This window comes from Anolis sagrei, chromosome 11, assembly GCF_037176765.1.
Source record: "Anolis sagrei isolate rAnoSag1 chromosome 11, rAnoSag1.mat, whole genome shotgun sequence".
Classification (NCBI taxonomy): domain Eukaryota; kingdom Metazoa; phylum Chordata; class Lepidosauria; order Squamata; family Dactyloidae; genus Anolis; species Anolis sagrei.
The window spans coordinates 5,015,493-5,038,335 of record NC_090031.1 but is presented as its reverse complement, the minus strand read 5'-3'; the positions used below and the strand labels follow the sequence as shown (position 1 = coordinate 5,038,335).

General features: G+C 44.0%; 1 protein-coding gene across 2 annotated transcripts in view; it reads left to right on the top strand.

Annotated features, from left to right (window-relative positions):
* The window catches only part of COL5A1 (collagen type V alpha 1 chain), a 224,990-nt gene that overhangs the window by 43,737 nt on the left and 158,410 nt on the right, over window positions 1-22,843 (top strand). For both annotated transcript variants that reach the window (XM_067471818.1, XM_067471817.1), the window contains exons 2-4: window positions 11,420-11,587; window positions 15,416-15,629; window positions 17,544-17,706. In XM_067471818.1, coding sequence (XP_067327919.1) covers window positions 11,420-11,587; window positions 15,416-15,629; window positions 17,544-17,706 — 545 coding nt within the window. The remainder of the gene's footprint in view (window positions 1-11,419; window positions 11,588-15,415; window positions 15,630-17,543; window positions 17,707-22,843) is intronic.

Genomic DNA, 22,843 nt, shown 5'->3' with positions numbered 1-22,843 from the left:
CTCCTCCTCCTCCTCCTCTTCTTCTTCTTCTTCTTACGACTACTACTACTACTACTACTACTACTTGAAACACAACAAGATTAGTACACAGCTAACAAGATCCCTATGCTGGTTGTTATATTGGATCACACTTTGGTCACTTTTTATATTGTTGTTGTTGTTGTTATTATTATTATTATTATTATTATTATTATTATTATCACAACAAGGTGAGTCCACGGCAGACACTCTGCTGGCTGTTGAATTGGATCACACGTCGGACAGTTCCCAAGTGTCTAGGACTGTGTGATGTATCGGCGAATGATGCATGCAGATCCCAGTAAGGTGGCCTTCTGCAGCTGGCAGGTGGTAATTTTGTCAGTGCCGATTGTGTTTAAGTACAGGCCAAGGTCTTGAGGCACTGCACCCAGTGTGCCAATCACCACTGGGACCCCCTTGACTGGCTTGTGCCAGAGTCTTTGCAATTCAATCTTTAAATCCTCATATCGTGTCAGCTTTTCCAGTTGTTTCTCTTCAATCCTGCTGTCACCTGGGATTGCAACATCAACGATCCATACTTGGTCCCCCCCCCCCCCCCCCCCACAATCATGAGGTCAGGAGTATTGTGCTCCAAAACTCTGTCAGTCTGAATTCAGAAGTCCCAGAGTAGTTTGACGTTTCATTTTCAATAACTTTTTCCAGCTTGTGATCCCACCAGTTCTTTGTCACAGGTAGATGGTATTTATGGCACAAGTTCCAGTGAATTGTCTGAGCAATGGTGTTATGCCTCTGCTTGTAGTCCGTCTGCTGCGCGATCTTCTTTCTGCAGCTGAGGATGTGATCTATCACTTCACCTGCTTCCTTGCAGAGTCTACACTTGGGAACTCTTGCCGACTTCTCAATTCTGGCTTTGATGGCATTGGTTCTAATTACTTGTTCTTAGGCTGCAAGAATCGGGTCCTCCATCTCCTTTTTCCAAATTCCATTATTATTATTATTATTATTATTATTATTATTATTATTATTTGAAACACAACAAGATGAGTCCATGGCGGACAATTTATTATTATTTATTTATTGACTTATTTATTTCCTGGGTTGTTGTAGGATTTTTCGGGCTGTATGGCCATGTTCTAGAGGCATTCTCTCCTGACGTTTCACCTGCATCTATGGCAAGCATCCTCAGAGGTAGTGAGGTCTGTTGGAACTAGGAAAGTGGGTTTATATATCTGTGGAATGACCAGGGTGGGGCAAAGAACTCTTGTCTGCTGGAGCTAGGTGTGAATGTTTCAACTGACCACCTTGATTAGCATTTGATGGTGTGGCAGTGCCTGGGGCAATCTTTTATTGAGAGGTGATTAGATGTGCCTGATTGTTTCCCCTCTGTTGTTGTGCTGTTGTAATTTTTGAGTTTTTTAATACTGGTAGCCAGATTTTGTTCATTTTCATGTTTTGTTCAATTTCTGTTGAAATTGTCCACATGCTTCTTGTGGATTTCAATGGCTTCTCTGTGTAGCCTGACATGGTGGTTGTTGGTGTGGTCCAGCATTTCTGTGTTTTCAAATAATAACCTGTCTCCAGGTTGGTTCCTCAGGTGCTCTGCTATGGCTGACTTCTCTGGTTGAAATAGTCTACAGTGCCTTTCATGTTCCTTGATTCGTGATTCGTCATGAAAATGAACAAAATCGGGCTACCAGTATTAAAAAACTCTAAAATTACAACAGCACAACAGAGAGGAAACAAACAAGGACATCTAATCACCTCTCAAGAAAAGATTGCTCCAGGCACTGCCAGGCCACTATACGCTAATCAAGGTGGTCAGTTGAAACATTCACACCTAGCTCCAGCAGACAAGAGTCCTTTGTCCCACCCAGGTCATTCCACAGATATATAAATCCTTTTTCCTAGTTGCAACAGACCTCACTACCTCTGAGGATGCTTGCCATAGATGCAGGCGAAACGTCAGGAGAGAATGCCTCTAGACCATGGCCATATAGCCCGAGAAAACCTACAACAACCCAATAATAATAATAATAATAATAACCATCTGTCAGCTGCAGAAGGCTACCTTACTGGGATCTGCACGAATTAATTGCTGGTACATCACACAGTCCTAGACACTTGGGAAGCGTCCGACGTGTGATCCAATACAACAGCCAGCAGAGTGATTTTGTCTGCTGTGGACTCATCTTGTTGTGTTTCAAATAATAATAATAATAATGGAATTAGGAATTATTATAATTATAATTATAATTATTGAATTATTATTATTATTATTATTATTAGAAACACAACAAGATGAGTCCACGGCAGACAAATTATTATTATTATTATTATTATTAGAAACACAACAAGATGAGTCCACGGCAGACAATTTATTATTATTATTATTATTATTAGGAACACAACAAGATGAGTCCACGGCAGACAATTTATTATTATTATTATTATTATTATTATTATTAGAAACACAACAAGATGAGTCCACGGCAGACAAATTATTATTATTATTATTATTATTAGAAACACAACAAGATGAGTCCACGGCAGACAATTTATTATTATTATTATTATTATTATTATTATTATTATTATTAGAAACACAACAAGATGAGTCCACGGCAGACAAATTATTATTATTATTATTATTATTAGAAACACAACAAGATGAGTCCACGGCAGACAAATTATTATTATTATTATTATTATTATTAGAAACACAACAAGATGAGTCCACGGCAGACAAATTATTATTATTATTATTATTATTATTAGAAACACAACAAGATGAGTCCACGGCAGACAAATTATTATTATTATTATTATTATTATTATTAGGAACACAACAAGATGAGTCCACGGCAGACAATTTATTATTATTATTATTATTATTATTATTAGAAACACAACAAGATGAGTCCACGGTAGACAATTTATTATTATTATTATTATTATTATTATTATTATTAGGAACACAACAAGATGAGTCCACGGCAGACAATTTATTATTATTATTATTATTATTATTATTATTATTAGAAACACAACAAGATGAGTCCACGGCAGACAATTTATTATTATTATTATTATTATTATTATTATTATTATTATTATTAGAAACACAACAAAATGAGTCCACAGCAGACAATTTATTATTATTATTATTATTATTATTATTATTATTATTATTTCCTATTAGGATTTGAAGGTGAGAATTTGTAACTGTCAATTTTTGGGAATTTGTAGCTGTCCACAGTATGGATTTGACCATGGCTTCTTAAGCTCTTGCGCATCACAATAGTGGACATTATTTCCCCTGCAACGCATCATATTTGTACCCATTGATGGTTTGAGTTTCTTCCTTTCCTGAAACACCATTGCCGACTAGTAGCCAAATCTTGAAACTCCCAGTTGGTTCGAGCAAAAGCAAACCGTTGCTGCCTCTCGTAGCTTCTCTGTCGTTCCTCATTTGGGCATCTCAACCATGCTCTGGTGTTGCTTAGCTAACATGGCTTGGGTTCCATCTCAAAGGGATTCTCCCCATTCCATACCCATTGAGAAAGGCTTAATGTTTGGCTTCCTTTGAAAGCAGAGCCAAGCTGCCAAAGTCGAGCAAAAAGGTACGAGTGGGTGGTCCAGAACTTTCCATTTATATCTCCTCCTCTCCCTGATATCCTTGTGTTTTCTTAACCTTGGTGGTCCGGAGGGAGATGGAAACTCTTGGCTGACGATACCCAGATGGAGCTTCGTTTGAGACTCCCTTCATTGTCAGTCATTAGAAAGATTTGGTGAGCCTTGGAAACCATCTGGTTCTGGCTTCTCATAGCAGGCGTATCGGTCCTTCTTTTCAATAGGGTTGGCTGTGATCTGAAGTTTTGAGTATGGTATGGGCTCCATCAAGACAAAATAAAGTAGTTGCGTTGCTATTCTGGACCAAATCCTCCACTTGTTGTCAACATGGGCAGGAGAGGACTTTCCAGTTTGGACATGTCCCAGGAAAGGAATCTCCCAAGCGGATCCTGAAACAGTTGTGGTACTTTGAGGGTATTGGGATTCCTATTTTGGAGATCCATGATGTATTGTGAATTCTCCTCCAGAGAAATCTAATGCTGCCCCATACTACCAATCCTATGGTGCAGTGGGATGGAGTAATTCCATCCATGGGGCTGCGTTAGCACAACGAGTTAAGCCATTGAGCTGCTGAACATGCTGACCAGACGGTTGGCAGTTCGAATCCACGGGATGGGGTGAGTTCCCATTGTTAGCCTCAGCTCCTTCCAATCTAGCATTTCAAAAACATGCAAATGTGAATGCTGGATCAATACATCGTGAGGAGTTGTCAGAGGGGTTGCCAAAGATGATCAGAAAACACAGTATTTTCTATTGGTCATGGCGGTTCTGTGTGGGAAGTTTGACCCAATTTTATCATTGGTGGGGTTCAGAATTCTCTTTGATTGTAGGTGAACTAGAAATCCCAGCGACCACAACTCCCAAATGTCAAGGTCTATTTCCCCCCAAACTCCTCCAGTATTCACATTTGGGCATATTGAGTCTTCGTGCCAAGTTTGGTCCAGATCCATCATTGTTTGAGTCCATACTGCTCTCTGGATATAACTGAACTACAACTCCCAAACTCAAGGCCAATGCCCACCAAACCCTTCCACTATTTTCTGTTGGTCATGGGAGTTCTGTGTGCCAAGTTGGGTTCGATTCCATCATTGGTGGAGTTCAGAATGCTCTTTGATTGTAAGTGAACTATAAATCCCAGCAACCACAACTCCCAAATGTCAAGGTCTATTTCCCCCCAAACACCTCCAGTATTCACATTTGGGTATATTGAGTCTTCGTGCCAAGTTTGGTCCAGATCCATCATTGTTTGAGTCCATACTGCTCTCTGGATATAAGTGGCACGAAGACTCAATGTGCCCACCTACTAACCCAAGGAGTGACCATCACTCAAAAAAAAATATGATTTTGTCATTTGGGAGTTGTAGGTGCTGGGATTTATAGTTCACCTACAATCAAAGAGCATTCTGAACTCAACCAATGATGGAATTGAATCAAACTTGGCATACAGGACTCCCATGACCAACAGAAAACACTGGAAGGGTTTGGTGGGCATTGATGTTGAGTTTGGGAGTTGTAGTTCACCTACATACAGAGAACACTGTGGACACTAACAATGATGGATCTGGACCAAACTCTACATGAATACTCAATATGCCCAAATGTGAACATGGTGGAGCTTGGGGAAAATACTTCTCAAAACTTGAAGAAATGATGCAACCCTGTTTTTGACTTTCACTGTGAGATGAGAGGGAATCCAACTGTCAGATGGAACTTTGCTTGCAATCGTACTGTATGCTTTAAGAAATAAAGCCTTTTCGGTCTGTCTTTGAGGTAATCTCTGGTCACTAGAAAAGTACAGATCAGGACACCTACTGCCTTCTACACTTTCTGTGAGTCATGCCCTTGGTTAGCCCTTGATGATTTCGACCAAACATGTGTCTCTCAAAACTGGAAGAAATGATGCAACCCTGTTTTGGATTTCACGGTGAGGTGAGAGGGAAACCAACTGTCAGATGGAACTTTGCTTTCGACCAAACATGTGTCTCTCAAAACTGGAAGCAATGATGCAACCCTGTTTTCGACTTTCACGGTGAGGTGAGAGGGAAACCAACTGTCAGATGGAACTTTGCTTTCGACCAAACATGTGTCTCTCAAAACTGGAAGAAATGATGCAACCCTGTTTTCGACTTTCACGGTGAGGTGAGAGGGAAACCAACTGTCAGATGGAACTTTGCTTGCAACCGTACTGTATGCTTTGAGAAATAAAACCTTTCTGGTCTGTCTGTGAGGTAATTTGGTCTCTAGAAAACTGCAGATCAGGACCCCTACTGCCTTCTACACTTTCTGTGAGTCATGCCCTTGGTTAGCCCTTGATAATTTCAGCCAAACATGTGTCTCTCAAAACTGGAAGAAATGATGCAACCCTGTTTTCGACTTTCACGGTGAGGTGAGAGGGAAACCAACTGTCAGATGGAACTTTGCTTGCAACCGTACTGTATGCTTTGAGAAATAAAACCTTTCTGGTCTGTCTGTGAGGTAATTTGGTCTCTAGAAAACTGCAGATCAGGACCCCTACTGCCTTCTACACTTTCTGTGAGTCATGCCCTTGGTTAGCCCTTGATAATTTCAGCCAAACATGTGTCTCTCAAAACTGGAAGAAATGATGCAACCCTGTTTTCGACTTTCACGGTGAGGTGAGAGGGAAACCAACTGTCAGATGGAACTTTGCTTTCGACCAAACATGTGTCTCTCAAAACTGGAAGCAATGATGCAACCCTGTTTTCGACTTTCACGGTGAGATGAGAGGGAAACCAACTGTCAGATGGAACTTTGCTTTCGACCAAACGTGTCTCTCAAAACTGGAAGCAATGATGCAACCCTGTTTTCGACTTTCACGATTCACATCCATGTTTTCCCCTTGACTTCTCCAACACGGGCTTTTTCGCACTCAGCTTCATTGCCATTGTACATTTTTTTGCTGCCAACCATGTTTCTTTTTTTCGGGTTTGCGTTTTGGGCCTCCTGCCCAGCTCTTTTCGGCTGCCACTTTGCCAGAAGACAAGACGATGGATTACAGATGCAGCGGAGGGTGGGAAGAGGGGGGGAGGCCCGAAAGCTTGCCCATCGAAACTCTTTGGGGGCTATTTTTATCCGAGGTGCTTAATATATTCTGGCAGGCAGGAGAGTCCTCCTTTTGCGCTCCTCCTTTGGAAAGCCATTTGTCAAATCCCGACTTAACACACAATGCAAAGCTTGAGTCCTTTTGGAAAGCAGTCAAGAGAGGTTCTGGGTTGTTTTGAAGCCATCTGGGACATGGTGCCACATGAAATATTTCTCCGAAATCTATAGGAAAACCTTTGGAGCTTCTCTGATTTATGGCATGGAGTGGAATCCGTCATTTGGGGAGGGTGGCAATCCCTTTCGGCACTGGATGACTTGTTCTGTGCTTTAAAAATAAATTTATGTCGTACTCTTGTCTTTTATAGTGTTTTGATCATGGTTGGGTCTGCATTGCCACATGGTCAACGTAGACTTGTGTATTCATCTGCAATTTATGGATCTACAGAAGTGGTTCTGAGCAGGAACTACTTTGATTTTCTCTGGGCAAGCAGATGGTGACTACTGGGTAGCATATGTTCTGAATCAGAAACTAGAGCTGATGTGGTCTGTCCAATGCAATTTTGGAGAGTGATCCCTGGTCAAAGTGATCCTTGTTCAAGTGGTCCCTGGTCAAAGTGGTCCCTGTTCAAGTGATCCTTGTTCAAGTGGTCTCTGGTCAAAGTGGTCCCTGGTCAAAGTGGTCTCTGGTCAAAATGGTCCCTGATCAAAGTGTTCCCTGATCAAAGTGTTCCCTGTTCAAGTGGTCCCTGGTCAATTGGTCCCTGGTCAAAGTCATCTCTGGTCAAGTGGTCCTGGTCAAAATGGTCCATGTTCAAATGGTCCCTGCTCAAAGTGATCCTTGTTCAAGTGGTCCCTGGTCAAAGTGATCCTTGTTCAAGTGGTCCCTGGTCAAAGTGGTCCCTGTTCAAGTGATCCTTGTTCAAGTGGTCTCTGGTCAAAATGGTCCCTGGTCAAAGTGGTCTCTGGTCAAAATGGTCCCTGATCAAAGTGTTCCCTGATCAAAGTGTTCCCTGTTCAAGTGGTCCCTGGTCAATTGGTCCCTGGTCAAAGTCATCTCTGGTCAAGTGGTCCTGGTCAAAATGGTCCATGTTCAAATGGTCCCTGCTCAAAGTGATCCTTGTTCAAGTGGTCCCTGGTCAAAGTGATCCTTGTTCAAGTCATTCCTGGTCAAAGTGGTCCCTGGTTAAAGTGGTCCCTGGTAAAGGGGTCCCTGGGTAAGTGGTCCCTGGTCAAAGTGATCCTTGTTCAAGTGGTTCCTGGTCAAAGTGGTCCCTGGTCAAAGTTGTCCCTGGTCAAAATGGTCCCTGTTCAAGTGGTCGCTGGTCAAAATGGTCCCTGTTCAAGTGGTAGTTGGTCAAGTGTTCCCTGGTCAAAGTGGGCCCTGGTCAAAGTGGTCCCTGGTCAAAGTGGGCCCTGGTCAAAGTGGTCCCTGATCAAAGTGGTCCCTGTTCAAAGTGGTCTCTGGTTAAGTGGTTCCTGGTCAAAATGGTCCCTGGTCAAGTTGTCCCTGGTCAAAATGATCCCTATTCAAGTAGACCCTGGTCAAAGTGGTCCCTGGTCAAGGGGTCTCTGATCAAAGTGGTCCCTGGTCAAGGAGTCTCTGCTGAAGTAGTCTCTGGTCAAAGTGGTCTCTGGTCAAAGTGATCCCGGGTCAAAGTGGTCCCTGGTCAAAGTGGTCCCTGGTCAAGGGGTCTCTGGTCAAGTAATCTCTGGTCAAAGTGGTCCCTGGTCAAAGTGGTCCCTGGTCAATGAGTCTCTGTTCAAGGAGTCCCTGGTCAAGTGGGGGTCAAAGTGGTCCCTGGTCAAGTGGTCCCTGTTCAAATGGTCCCTGGTTAAAAAAAATTGGGAACCACTGGCATAGAACCTGATAAGAGTCTGTTGTAATTTGTCCACATTGTTTTGAAAAGATGCTGCTGCTTTAGGAAGAGGAAGATTAAGTTAAAGATGGACACAGCCAAGCACGGACATTTGCAAGACCCACATTGGCAAAGAGGAGTCTCAGAGGTCTCAATTCAGAAGGTCACCAAAGCCAATTTGACAGCAATTTGTAAAAAATTGTGAAATATAGTGAAGATGCAGTTGGTCTCAGCTCAGGCCTCCTTGTCTTTAAAATCTGGAGCTGTTTGGGATGGAGGCCCAGCTTTGTTTCGACCACAAGAAGGGGAAATCGTATGGAAGAAAAGGTGGGAATAGACCAGACCAAAAGAAATGGCCAAGGAAGGTAGGACATCTATGGGGAATTTCATGTCCTATGTGTTCCCATTCCGAAATCCTCTTTGAACCATTTGCTCAGCCAAATGAGGTCAAAGCACCCCTCCGACCCTCCCCCCCCCCCCCCCCCCAAGAAAAATAGGAAGGCGGAAAAGACAATGTCGAATCAAGAGCTGGAAGGAGGTTGAACATTCCAAGCTAGCGGAGCCCCTGGGAGACTTTGAACTCAGCGCTATCTCTTTTTGGGGCTTTTCATAGCTGGAAAAGGAGCAAGCGATGTGTTTTCTGGCAGCGACGTCAAGTCATGGGAAAGACTGTGTTCATTTCCCCATGTCAGGCTGCCAAGAAAAGCCAAAGAAGTAGGGCAAGATGGGGAGCGGGGGGGAGTGGCGTGCTTGCACTTTATCTACAGAGAGACACCCATATAGCTGCAGAATTGGTACAGTTTGACCCCACTTCAATGGCCAGGGCTCAAGGCTATGGCATCCTGGGATGTGTAGTTCTACAAAATAATCAGTATTACATTGCTCTGAATATCCCAGTGTTACATAGCATTGAACCAGAGCAGTTAGAGTGGTGTCAAACTGCATTAATTCTATGATGTAGATCAGTGGTTCCAAACCTTTGTTTAACCAGGGACCACTAGACCAGGGACCACTTGAACAGGGTCCACTTTAATAGGGATTGTTTTGACCAGGGACCACTTGAACAGGGACCACTTGAACAAGGACCACTTTGACCGGGGATCACTTGACCAGAGGCCACTTGACCAGGGACTACTTTGACCAGAGACCACTTGACTAGGGACTTCAGAACAGATACCCCTTAGCCAGGAACCACTTTGACCAGAGACCATGTTGACCAAGGACCACTTTGACCAGGGACCACTCTCCATCATTAGGTCCAAAAGAGTTATGAATGAGTTTTTGGTCAACTTTAGATTTGGTTTGGTTGTTCGGAAAATTGCATTGGATAGACCACATCAGTTCTAGTTTCTGATACAGAACTTATGCCATCCAGTAGTCACCACCTGCTCACCCACAGAAAACCATATTTAATAATCTAGAGCTGATGTAGTAGTAGTAATCTTTCATAGGTAGTCAGCCTCTCCTCTCCCAACATCCCCGTTGCCTCAGCACCATAAGAGGGTTTCACGAGACTAGTCACTCTTGTTGCCACATGGTCTTGAGGCAATGCTGTAGTAAGGGTGAGGCTGTGGACCATATTTTCATTCTTGCAGAGCACTTGGTGGTCCACAGACCACAGGTTGGGAACCACTGTTCTTTGGAGAGTACAGATTTGATTTTCTCCAGGACTCATTTATGTGTCTTTTTGTCATTTGTTGCATTCTCCAAACACGTTCCTTTCTTCATGACCTAGCAAAACAATAGGTCATGACTAACACATTGCATAAACAAAACATAGTTATGGATATTCTATCTTCAGGCTTTCTTGGCTAGAGATGCTTCAAGAGAATTAGCCATTGACTTGGCTAGAGATATTTCAAGAGAGTTAGCCATTGACTGAAAAAATGTGAGTTGGTCAAGGTGGACCCATGATTTTTTTTTTTATGGAAGAGCAGATTTCAAAGGATGGTCTTCCAAAGTCCTAGTTCCATGTTCAACCCATTGCACCACATTAGTTTGCTGGTCTTGTTTTCAGTTTGGGAAATTAGTCACAAAGCCTATCCTGGTACTATGTCACCCATTGAGATGATCTGTTTTGAAGGGTTCATCTTCAAGGGTGGTGTTCCATGGAAGCAAAAACTCCGATGGTATCTTCTGTTGAGAAGCAAGGGTGCTTTGATCAGTCCATGAGCAAAGGCATCGCCAGAGTGGGCTTCAAACCACATCTCTCCTTTGTTCCTTGGCTTGCCTTCAAATACATTGCAACTAGCAATTAGCCCAATCATATTTCAGTCGCTTCCCCGCCAGCCATGAAATTACATGCAAGTTTTTGAAGAAGTAGGTCACAAAGCTGGGAGAGGAGAATTCGGCATATAGCTAGCCATCCACATTTGCACATTTGACTTCTGTGAAGTTGATGAAAATGTTCTCACTAAGACTCTGCAGGTCCTCCAGTGCAACTCTACGAAGTTGACTATGGAGTCACACCAGAGGACATTAGATCAGTGGTTCTCAACCTGTGGGTCCCCAGATGTTTTGGCCTTCAACTCCCAGAAATACTAACAGCTGGTAAACTGGCTGGGATTTCTGGGAGTTGTAGATCAAAACACCTGGGGACCCACAGGTTGAGAACCACTGACCTAGATATTCCTAGCTCTCTGGGAGATCTAGGTCCACCAATGGGATTCAATGGTTAACTTCCATGTTGGAAGACCTAGAACCTGAAAGAGTGTGACTTGTCCAAGTTCACTCATTGAGTCTCTATCATGCAAGTGTTGGTCCAAACCCTGGTCTTCCAGGTCCAAACCAGATTTCATGCTGTGAACAAATTTGTGGTGGACACCATGAGTTGTATCCAGTAACGCAACCTGTTTGCCTTCTGATCTCACTTCTTTTTCCTCTTTTCTTTCCAGCGGAACCTGCTGATCTCTTGAAGGTATTAGATTTTCACAATTTGCCCGACGGCATCTCCAAAACAACAGGTTTTTGCACAAGCCGGAGGTCTTCCAAAGGAGCAGATGTGGCGTACCGAGTCACAAAAGATGCCCAGCTGAGTGCCCCAACCAAACAGCTCTACCCTGGTAAGCTTTGCTTTATATTCCAAGTCAGGCGATGGGATATGGAGTCCATCGTCTTATGTGAACTCAATGTATGGGTCCATCTGGCTCCGTATCACATAGCAAGACTACTACATGCAGGTCCTGGATTTCATATTTGGGGTCATCGAAGGTCCTACCAGTCCACAAAAGTGCCCAAGATGTTGTGATTTGGGGCATATTTTTTGACCAAAACCCATACAGAACGTTCCACCTCACCTTCCAAACCACGTCAGAACACTATCTTCCGATGGTGCCCTTCTCAAAATGGCAACAAGTGTCACTACTGATAGAACTGCATTGGTAAGCATAGTATGTGGGTTTGCCAAGGAGAATGGAAGCTATGGATGCCCACCTTGGCTGTAGAGCTACTGGGCATCTGCTGCCTGGTGGACCCAAGGGCTTTTTTGGGCATAAACTAGCCAAAATTTCATAGATGACATATGGAGGAGATGGTTCGACTGTCCCTCAGACTCTTCTTCTTCTGGTTCTATGTTTTGGAGCCAAACTCAGGTGAGAAGGAGAAGTTCGGGTGATGACCTCCATCTCAAATGAAGCTTTGTGTACAAAACCACTGGGAAGCCGAGGGCATAATTGGCTGGTGGACCCAAGGGTTTTTATGGGCATAAATAGCCAAAATTTCACAGATGACATATGGAGGAGATGGTTCGACTGTCCCTCAGACTCTTCTTCTTCTGGTTCTATGTTTTGGAGCCAAACCCAGGCGAGGAGGAGAAGTTCGGGTGATGACCTCCATCTCAAATGAAGCCTTGTGTACAAAACCACTGGGAAGCCGAGGGCATAATTGAGACCTTGGATCTCAGCTAAACCCTTCCTTCCCTTTCCCTTTAATGACATGCTGCCTCCAAATAACTAGATGTCGCTTAGCGGGGGAAGAGGCGAGAGGGATCAAGATAAGAGAAGTAATTGCAGATGGAAATGGGTCTTTGGGGATTTGACAATGAAGGGTGTCGGGAGGGCTATATTTGGGGCTAATTAGAAGCCTTTTGTTATCCCAAGGTGGTAGTTTTGGGGTCTTTGTTTTGGACTTGTTCAGCCACTGCCAACATGGCACAATGTGAATGGAGAAAGTGCTTTGCTTCTGAAGATACGCAGCAGTCCTACAAAAGATGGAGAAGAACAACACAGATAGTTTCGACACCTAAAAAGCAGGCACCATGATCCCTAATAATATTGATTATTAGACTAGCTTGGGTACCCGAAGACGCCCGGTTATTGTTTTAGGGTGTTAGGCTATTGTATTGTATTTTTAAAAGAGCTTGGCCTCATGTTAGCCGCCCCGAGTCCCCATCAGGTAGATGATGGCGGGGTATAAATAAATATTATTATTATTATTATTATTAGTTAATATCATTTAGTTAATTAGTAACACTATTTATTAGGGGAGAAAACAGAATGTGGTTTTGTTTTTTATGAATGCTCTCATTATAAAATACATAACGATGTGAGTGAACTACAATTCTCAGAATCGTGGGTCAATCCTCCCCAAACCAGACCTGTATGCACATTGGCCATGTTGGGTGTGCCATGTTGGGTGTGCCATGTTGGGTGTGCCAAGATGAGTGTCCCATGTTGTGTGTCCCATGTTGGGTGTGCCGTGTTGGGTGGGCCGTGTTGGGTGTGCCGTGTTGTGTGTCCCATGTTGTGTGTGCCGTGTTGGGTGTGCCATGTTGGGTGTGCCGTGTTGGGTGTCCTGCGTTGGGTGTCCCGTGTTGGGTGTGCTGTGTTGGGTGTGCCATGTTGGGGGTGCCAAGTTGGGTGTCCCATGTTGGGTGTCCCATGTTGGGTGTCCCGTGTTGGGTGTCCCGTGTTGGGTGTGCTGTGTTGGATGTGCCGTGTTGGATGTGCCATGTTGGGTGTGCAAAGTTGGGTCCAGATCCATCATCGACTAGGTTCACTGCTCTCTGGATAAGGGCGAACTACAACTCCCATATGCCAAGGGTAGTCACCGCCAAATCCTGCCAGTATTTAAGTTCCCCAAACCACTCCAATCTGCTGAGTTGCTGTTCAGTTCCTTTGCTGCGTGCCATAAAAAGGGTAGGAAAGGGTTAAGGGAGAGACAGTGGGCGGGATCATGCAAATTCCACACAAGGAACCCTGGGATGCCTGCCTGTGGTGGAGAAAACATGTGAAATCTAGGATGAAATTCTCCCCAAATGAAAGCATTCCTTGGGTGGTGGGTTGTAGTTTTTGGGGAGGACATGGGCAGCGTTTGGGCTCCATGTTCATGGCGCTCGCTGTAACCTGCAATGGCAGTGGAGAGTGCCTTTGGAGGCTTCCCAGCACTTGGAACTATAGCCTGTTTGTGGAGATGGGAGGCTGTCTGTGTAAGCGGACACCTCCGCCACACACACACACATACACATTTTCACTTTTATCATATGTATAGATCAGGGGTCCTCAAACTACGGCCCACGGGCCGGATACGGCCCTCCAATGTCCCTTACCCGGCCCTCGCTCAGCATCAACCTAAGTCTGAAACGACTCGAAAGCAGGCACAACAACAACAACAATCCTATCTCATCAGCCAAAAGCAGGCCTACACTTCCCATTGAAAAACTGATAAGCTTATATTTGTTGAAATTGTTCTTCATTTTAATTATTGCATTGTTTTAAAGTGGGGTTTTTTTGCACTACAAATAAGATATGTGCAGTGTGCATAGGAATTTATTCATGTTTTTTTTTCTAATTATAATCTGCCCCCCCAACAGTTTGAGGGACTGTGACCTGGCCCTCTGTTTAAAATGCTTGAGGACCGCTGGTATAGAGAGAGAGAGAGAGAGAGAGAGAGAGACAGACAGACAGACAGACAGACAGACACACTGACTGACTGACACTGACTGACTGACTGACTCTGACTCTGACTGACTGACTTTGACTGACTGACTATGACTCTGACTGACTGACTATGACTCTGACTGACTGACACTGACTCTGACTGACTGACTGACACTGACTCTGACTGACTGACTGACTGACTAACACTGACTGACTGACACTGACTGACTGACTGACTGACTGACACTGACTGACTGACACTGACTGACTGACACTGACTGACTGACTGACACTGACTGACTGACTGACTGACACTGACTCTGACTGACTGACTGACACTGACTGCCTGACTGACTGAGACTGACTGACTGACTGACTGACTGACTGACTGACACTGATTGACTGACTCTGACTGACTGACTCTGACTGACTGACTCTGACTGACTGACTGACTCTGACTGACTGACTGACTCTGACTGACTGACTATGACTCTGACTGACTGACACTGACTGACTCTGACTGACTGACTGACACTGACTCTGACAGACTGACTGACACTGACTGACTGACACTGACTGACTGACTGACACTGATTGACTGACTGACACTGACTGACTGACTGACTGACTGACTGACTGATAGATGTTCACAAGTTAATCCCAGTAGGGCTCTGATGCCTACAGAGTTCAGTATATACATTTGTTCTTTTTCAATATCATATGATCCTCCATATCAGCAAAGGAATACATACCAGAGAGGACCTAGGAAATTTCTAGAAAGGACAGCAGACATAGGACAATATGGTCCTTCATAGAGCATAGACCTACAGGTTTATAGGCCATAACCAGTGGTTCAAATTATGCCTTCAGAATGGCCCGTAGGCATTGAAATAGAGGAACCCATATTCCAATCAGTGATTTTCACTACTTATATTAGCATAGCCTATGATGGTATTGCCAATCCTTTGGTGGGAATTCACAATTCTCTTCTTTTCCTCTCTTCTCCGGATACAGCATCTCCATTTCCAGAAGATTTCTCAATCCTAACCACTGTAAAAGCAAAGAAGGGAAGCCAGTCTTTTCTGCTCTCTATTTACAATGAGCAAGGCATCCAGCAGATTGGCATGGAGATGGGCAGGTCTCCTGTATTCTTGTATGAAGACCACACAGGGAAGCCCGGTCCTGAAGATTACCCTTTGTTCCGGGGCATCAACCTATCAGATGGCAAGTGAGTATCCTCCACCCCTATATTATTATTATTATTATTATTATTATTATTATTATTATTATTAGATTAATTTCAGTTACTTGTAGTTATCTTACAACTCCCATATGTGCAGGGGAGATGTTTCTGAAATTTCCATGTGGATAATAATGAACTCTATTGAAGTGGACATCTGCTAGAACTTACCATGGAGTCATATGACATGGAGGACCTAGAAAATTCCTGAAAAAATATCCTCTCTATTGATTTGCTAAGTCTTCCAAGGCAACCCTATGGTACTTACCATGGTAGAACTTACCATGGAGTCATATGACATGGAGGACCTAGGAAATTCCTGAAGAAGGATCCTCTCTATTGACTTAGCAAATCTCTATTGATTTGCTAAGTTTTCCAAGGCAACCCTATGGTACTTACCATGGTAGAACTTACCATAGAGTCATGACCTGGAGAACCTAGAAAATTCCTTAAAAAATATCCTCTCTATTGATTTGCTAAGTCTTCCAAAGCAACCCTATGGTACTTACCATGGTAGAACTTACCATGGAGTCATATGGCCTGGAGGACCTAGAAAATTCCTAAAGTATCCTCTCTGTTGATTTGCTAAGTCTTCCAAGGCAACCCTATGGTACTTACCATGGTAGAACTTACCATGGAGTCATATGACATGGAGGACCTAGAAAATTCCTGAAGAAGGATCCTCTGTATTGATTTGCTAAGTCTTCCAAAGCAACCCTATGGTACTTACTATGGTAGAACTTACCATGGAGTCATATGACATGGAGGACCTAGAAAATTCCTGAAGAAGGATCCTCTCTATTGATTTGCTAAGTCTTCCAAAGCAACCCTATGGTACTTACTATGGTAGAACTTACCATGGAGTCATATGACCTGGAGGACCTAGAAAATTCCTGAAGAAGGATCCTCTCTATTGATTTGCTAAGTCATCCAAGGCAACCCTATGGTACTTACCATGGTAGAACTTACTATGGAGTCATATCACCTGGAGGATCTAGAAAATTCCTGAAGAAGTATCCTCTCTAGCAATTTGCCAAGTCTTCCAAAGCAACCCTATGGTACTTACCATGGTAGAACTTACCATGGAGTCATATGACCTGGAGAACCTAGAAAATTCCTGTGGAAGTACCATCTCTATTGATTTGCTAAATCTTCCAAGGCAACCCTATGGTACATGGTAGAACTTACCATGGAGTCATATGACCTGAAGGACCTAAAAAATTCCTGAAGAAGTATCCCCTCTAGCGATTTGTTAAGTCTTCCAAAGAACCCTATGGTACTTACCATGGTAGAACTTACCATGGAGTCATATGACCCGGAGAACCTAGAAAATTCCTGAGGAAGTACCGTGTCTATTGATTTGCTAAGTCTTCCAAGGCAACCCTATGGTACATGGTAGAACTTACCACGGATTCATATGACCTGGAGGACCTAGAAAGATCCTGAAGAAGTATCCTCTCTAGTGATTTGCTAAGTCTTCCAAGGTAAACCTATGGCAAATTCCAACAAGATCACACCACAGAAGAAGCTACAACAGTGGTTCTCAACCTGTGGATCCCCAGGTGTTTTGGCCTACAACTCCCAGAAATGTTAACAGCTGGTAAACTGGCTGGGATTTCTGGGAGTTGTAGGCCAAAAACATCTGGGGACCCCAGGTTGAAAACCACTGAGCTAGAAGGTTTCAAAAGAGGTATCCTATCTATGTATATGAGAAGTCCTTCAAGATGATTCTGGGGTGAATTCCAACATAACATAGAATCACTTGGAGGTAAAGTTTTAGAAAACCAAGAAGAAATGGAAGAAACTGGTTCTTCTGTCTCATACTTTGGAAAGATTGACTTCAGGAATGCTTAGACACTTTATAAGATCTTCTTAACTTCATGGCGGGCCTTTCCTTCTCAGGTGGCACCGGATAGCCATCAGCGTCCACCAGAAGAACGTCACCTTGATTTTGGATTGTAAAAAGAAAATCACCAAGTTCTTGGACCGGAGTGACCATCCCATCATCGATGTCAATGGCATCATTGTCTTCGGAACAAGGATCTTGGATGAAGAAGTCTTTGAGGTAAGAGGAAAAGAGTCACTAGAAATCCTGAAATGGGGACTCTCTTCTCCTTCTTCTTCTTCTCCTAATCCTTCTCCTGCTTCTTCTCTGTCTCCATCTCCGTCTCCATCTCTCCTTCTCTTTCTCCATCTCCATCCTGAAATGGGGACTCTCTTCTCCTTCTTCTCCTTCTCCTAATCCTTCTCCTGCTTCTTCTCCGTCTCCATCTCCATCTCTCCTTCTCTTTCTCCATCTCCATCCTGAAATGGGGACTCTCTTCTCCTTCTTCTCCTTCTCCTAATCCTTCTCCTGCTTCTTCTCCTCCTCCATCTCCATCTCCATCTCTCCTTCTCTTTCTCCATCTCCATCCTGAAATGGGGACTCTCTTCTTCTCCTTCTTCTCCTTCTCCTAATCCTTCTCCTGCTTCTTCTCTGTCTCCATCTCCGTCTCCATCTCTCCTTCTCTTTCTCCATCTCCATCCTGAAATGGGGACTCTTCTCCTTCTTCTCCTTCTCCTAATCCTCCTCCTGCATCTTCTCCATCTCCATCTCTCCTTCTCTTTCTCCATCTCCATCCTGAAATGGGGACTCTCTTCTCCTTCTCCTTCTTCTCCTAATCCTTCTCCTGCTTCTTCTCTGTCTCCATCTCTCCTTCTCTTTCTCCATCTCCATCCTGAAATGGGGACTCTCTTCTCCTTCTTCTCCTTCTCCTAATCATTCTCCTGCTTCTTCTCCGTCTCCATCTCTGTCTCCATCTCTCCTTCTCTTTCTCCATATCCTTCTCATTCCACTTCCACTTCTCCTTTTCCTTCTCCTTCTTCCCATTCTCCTTCTCTGTCTCTGTCTCCTTCTCCTTCTACTCCTCCTCTCCTTCTGAGAAAGAGTAGACTGCCACATTGTCATCAAATCGGTCCATGTGACCAATATTAGTAAGAGATTTCATAAATAGACTATTCCGGGGCAGTAACTTCCTTTTTCTACCCTCCAAAACAAGTCTTGGTTCCTCTCTGGATACCATCTTTTTCCAAACTTATATATATGAATTATCCCATAGTGAACCATGGCAGTCGTGTTGGTCCATTACAATATTCTGTGCAAAACAACCATTGATAAATTTTTCACCAAACAAGTCCTGTATTGCGAATTTTCTGCTTTTCGGAGATTTTCTTACAGTGGAAGAGCATTACTAAAATCAGCACGAAAATCAATCACCCTCCGATCCTTTCCTTCTCGTTGAATTCTTGTCTAGATGAGACCTGGCCAAAGTTTTGTGGGAATGAGAAGCATGTTTCCTTAGCTGTAAAGCTACCGATGGATGCAGTGTCTGTTTCTGTTTTTAGCAGCGGACGTGAGATGACTTGGATCAACTCGGGAGCTTAACTTGTGGGACCTTTTGCTGGATACAATCTCTCCTGCATTAAGGGTTTTCCGCTTTTAAGGGGGTTCCTATCACATCCACCAAAGGCCCTGTCAACAACGGAAGGCTGATATCAACTCGAGAGGGGCTTAACCTTGGTCCCGATAAGCAACATCCCTGGAACGGAGTATCGTAAAATCTCCAACTTTCCACTAATGGCTTGCTGAGGAGTTTCGAAAGATTCCTCCGACCTCAGAGTGGAATAAAAACAACTTCTGCTCATTAAAATTCAATTAGCTTCAGCTCCAGGTTGTAGGGAGAGAGGAGGAGCGGGATATGTTTTGACTGAGGTCCAGGCTTGGCCCTTTGCGTGTAATTCTTGTTTTGCAAGGGAAACGTGGGTTGGAAAATACAACTTGACCAAAATATAAGAACTGGAAGGGACGGCAGGCCGATTTGTGAGCATCAGTCAAAGCTTGGGAAGTTGCTTTTCGAAAGTTACTTTTCCTCGTAGTGGATGTCTTTACGCTTGTTCTGAAAGCAACTTGTATTACCCTTCTATTGCTTGGTAGGGTGGAGAAAGGATGGATTAACATATGGGTTGAACACAAGTGGCCCTCTAAGGTCTCTGTGGTCCTCCATTGGTCACACTGGGAGGGTCTAGAGCAGTGGAAACTTCAGATGGAGAAATGCAATCATCCAACCTCCATATTTGCTGTGTTTTGGTGTTTTGTGAAGGTGGACCTGAGGGAACACCTCTCCAGGAATAATTAGATCCTCTAGCATGGCTCTTTGGTAACTTCCACCTATAGAGATATTCCCCTCTGGGAATCTCTAGGTCCTCCAGCATGACACCATGGTAAACTTCCATTGGAAGTTTCTAGGTGTCTGTGCTAGGAATCTCTCAGTCTTCCAGTGCAACTCTATGTTCAACTTCTGCCATGAAGTCCAACAAGGCTACAACTTGGAGCCTTAAGATGGAGAAATACAATCATCCAACTTCCATATTTGCTGTGTTTTGGTGTTTTGTGAAGGTGGACCTGAGGGAACACCTCTCCAGGAATAATTAAATCCTCCAGCATGGCTCTTTGGTAACTTCCACCTATAGAAATATTCCCCTCTGGGAATCTCTAGGTCCTCCAGCATGACACCATGGTAAACTTCCATTGGAAGTCTCTAGGTGTCTGTGCTAGGAATCTCTCAGTCTTCCAGTGCAACTCTATGTTCAACTTCTGCCACCAAAACACAGCAAATATGGAGGTTGGATGATTGTATTTCTCCATCTGAAGGCTCCAAGTTGTAGCAAAGCAGAGCTCCAGGCTCCAACTCCGGTGAATCTACCCACCACCTTGGAGAGCAAATTTACGAGGCTGGCGTCGCGTCCGACCGCCGCTGCCAAGCTTGATTTCACTTTTCTCGCTGCAAAACCTCTGCGAGGAAGTCTCCATTATTATTATTATATGTATATTTTCGAAAAGCCTCAAATCCATTGCGGGGGAAGGATGGAAAAATGCAAAAAGGTCTGAGCCAGCATCTTTTCGTGCACGCCGTTTCGATTACCGAACGGGAGAGCTGTCCCCACAACCTCTAATTTATGGTTTTAATCGTTGGAGTTTCGCTGCCATTTTTTTCCCCCCGTTGTTATTTTTCAAGAGCTGTTCCCTTTATTTGTACTCTTGGAAGAAGGCCGCTTTGATCATCTGGAATCAATCCCCGGAGCTGTGTTGTTCTTTCCCCTTCTTTTTTCCTTCTTCTTTTGGTAAGAAGGGAAGGATTCATAAGTGCTGTCTAAGAGGGAAAAATGTTGACATCTCTTGGCACTTCTGCCACTGGAAAAGGTAATGCTTGTGGCGAGCTTCTCATGCTGTCGTCCAAGCGATGGTGTCACTCCGATGTGCTTTTCTTAAAGCAAAAAATGGGTCCGGTTTGGCCTCTGATGGAGTTTGAGAGTCTTCCATTTTGAACTATGATGTCAAGAGGATGCTGGGAACTGTAGTCCAGGAATATTATTATTATTATTTGGAACACAACAAGATGGGTCCACAGCAAACAAGGTCACGCGCTGGGCTTGTACTAATTGATTTTTTAAGCAGTACGTGCTCTTTGTGCTCAGTGGGGAGCCGGGGTGCCTCAGGTGAGAGGCCTTCAAGGATTTTCCCATACACAGTCTTTAGAAGGCTTGAAATGTTTAACAAAGTTCTTTATTATTAGGTTCTTGTAGGTTTTTTCGGGCTATAGGGCCATGTTCTAGAGGCATTTCTCCTGACGTTTCGCCTGCATCTATGGCAAGCATCCTCAGAGGTAGTGAGGTCTGTTTCGCCTGCCATAGATGCAGGCGAAAACATCAGGAGAAATGCCTCTAGAACAAGGCCCTATAGCCCGAAAAAACCTACAAGAACCTAGTGATTCCAGTCATGAAAGCCTTCGACAATACATTCTTTATTATTGCTTAGGTCTTCAATAAAACAACAAACACTTCTTGGATCTTCAACACATTAAACAAATCATAGAATCATAGAATCAAAGAGTTGGAAGAGACCTCTTGGGCCATCCAGTCCAACCCCCTGCCAAGAAGCAGGAATATTGCATTCAAATCACCCCCGACAGATGGCCATCCAGCCTCTGTTTAAAAGCTTCCAAAGAAGGAGCCTCCACCACACTCCGGGGCAGAGAGTTCCACTACTGAACGGCTCTCACAGTCAGGAAGTTCTTCCTCATGTTCAGATGGAATCTCCTTTCTTGTAGTTTGAAGCCATTGTTTCATGTCCTAGTCTTCAAGGAAGCAGAAAACAAACTTTCTCCCTCCTCTCTGAGAACAAGCCCTATGAGGAGCGGCTTAAGGAGCTGGGCATGTTTAGCCTGAAGAAGAGAAGGCTGAGAGGAGATATGATAGCCATGTATAAATATGTGAGAGGAAGCCACAGGGAGGAGGAGGGAGCAAGCTTGTTTTCTGCTTCCCTGGAGACTTGGACGCAATGGAACCATGGCTTCAAACTACAAGAGAGGAGATTCCATCTGAACATGAGGAAGAACTTCCTGAGAGCTGTTCAGCAGTGGAACTCTCTGCCCCAGAGTGTGGTGGAGGCTCCTTCTTTGGAAGGTTTAAAACAGAGCCTGGATGGCCATCTGTCGGGGGTGATTTGAATGCAATATTCCTGCTTCTTGGCAGAATGGGGTTGGACTGGATGGCCCATGAGGTCTCTACCCACTCTTTGATTCTATGATTCTATTATTCTGTTTTCTGTTCTTGAGTTCGGAGTAGAGCAACTGCTTTGGGAGACGGTGGTCAGGCATCCAGACAACGTGGCTGGTCCAGCGGAGTTGATGGCAAAGGACCATCGCTTCAATGCTGGTGGTCTTTGCTTCTTCGAGCATGCTGACATTTGTCCACTTGTCTTCCCAAGAGATTTGCAGGATTTTTCGGAGGCAGCGCTGATGGAATCATTCCAGGAGTTGCATGTGATGTCTGTAGACAGTCCATGTTTCGTAGGCATAGAGTAGGGTTGAGAGGACAATAGCTTTATAAACAAGCACCTTGGTCTCCCTACGGATGTCCTGGTCCTCAAACACTCTCTCTATTCTCTGACCACTGACAAGAGAATTGGGGAGATGACAAATTGCATCATCCGCAAAACGAGACCTTTCCAAGCTCTGAAGAACATCCCTCTTAGCAAACGACGGAGACCATGGCCAGTTGGGGGATTGTAGTCATTGTAATCCAAGAGAGAGGATGTTCCAAGCTTTGAGGATCGCACAGGCTGTCCGAACGACAGAGGAAGATATTTTCTGCCAAGAAGGAAG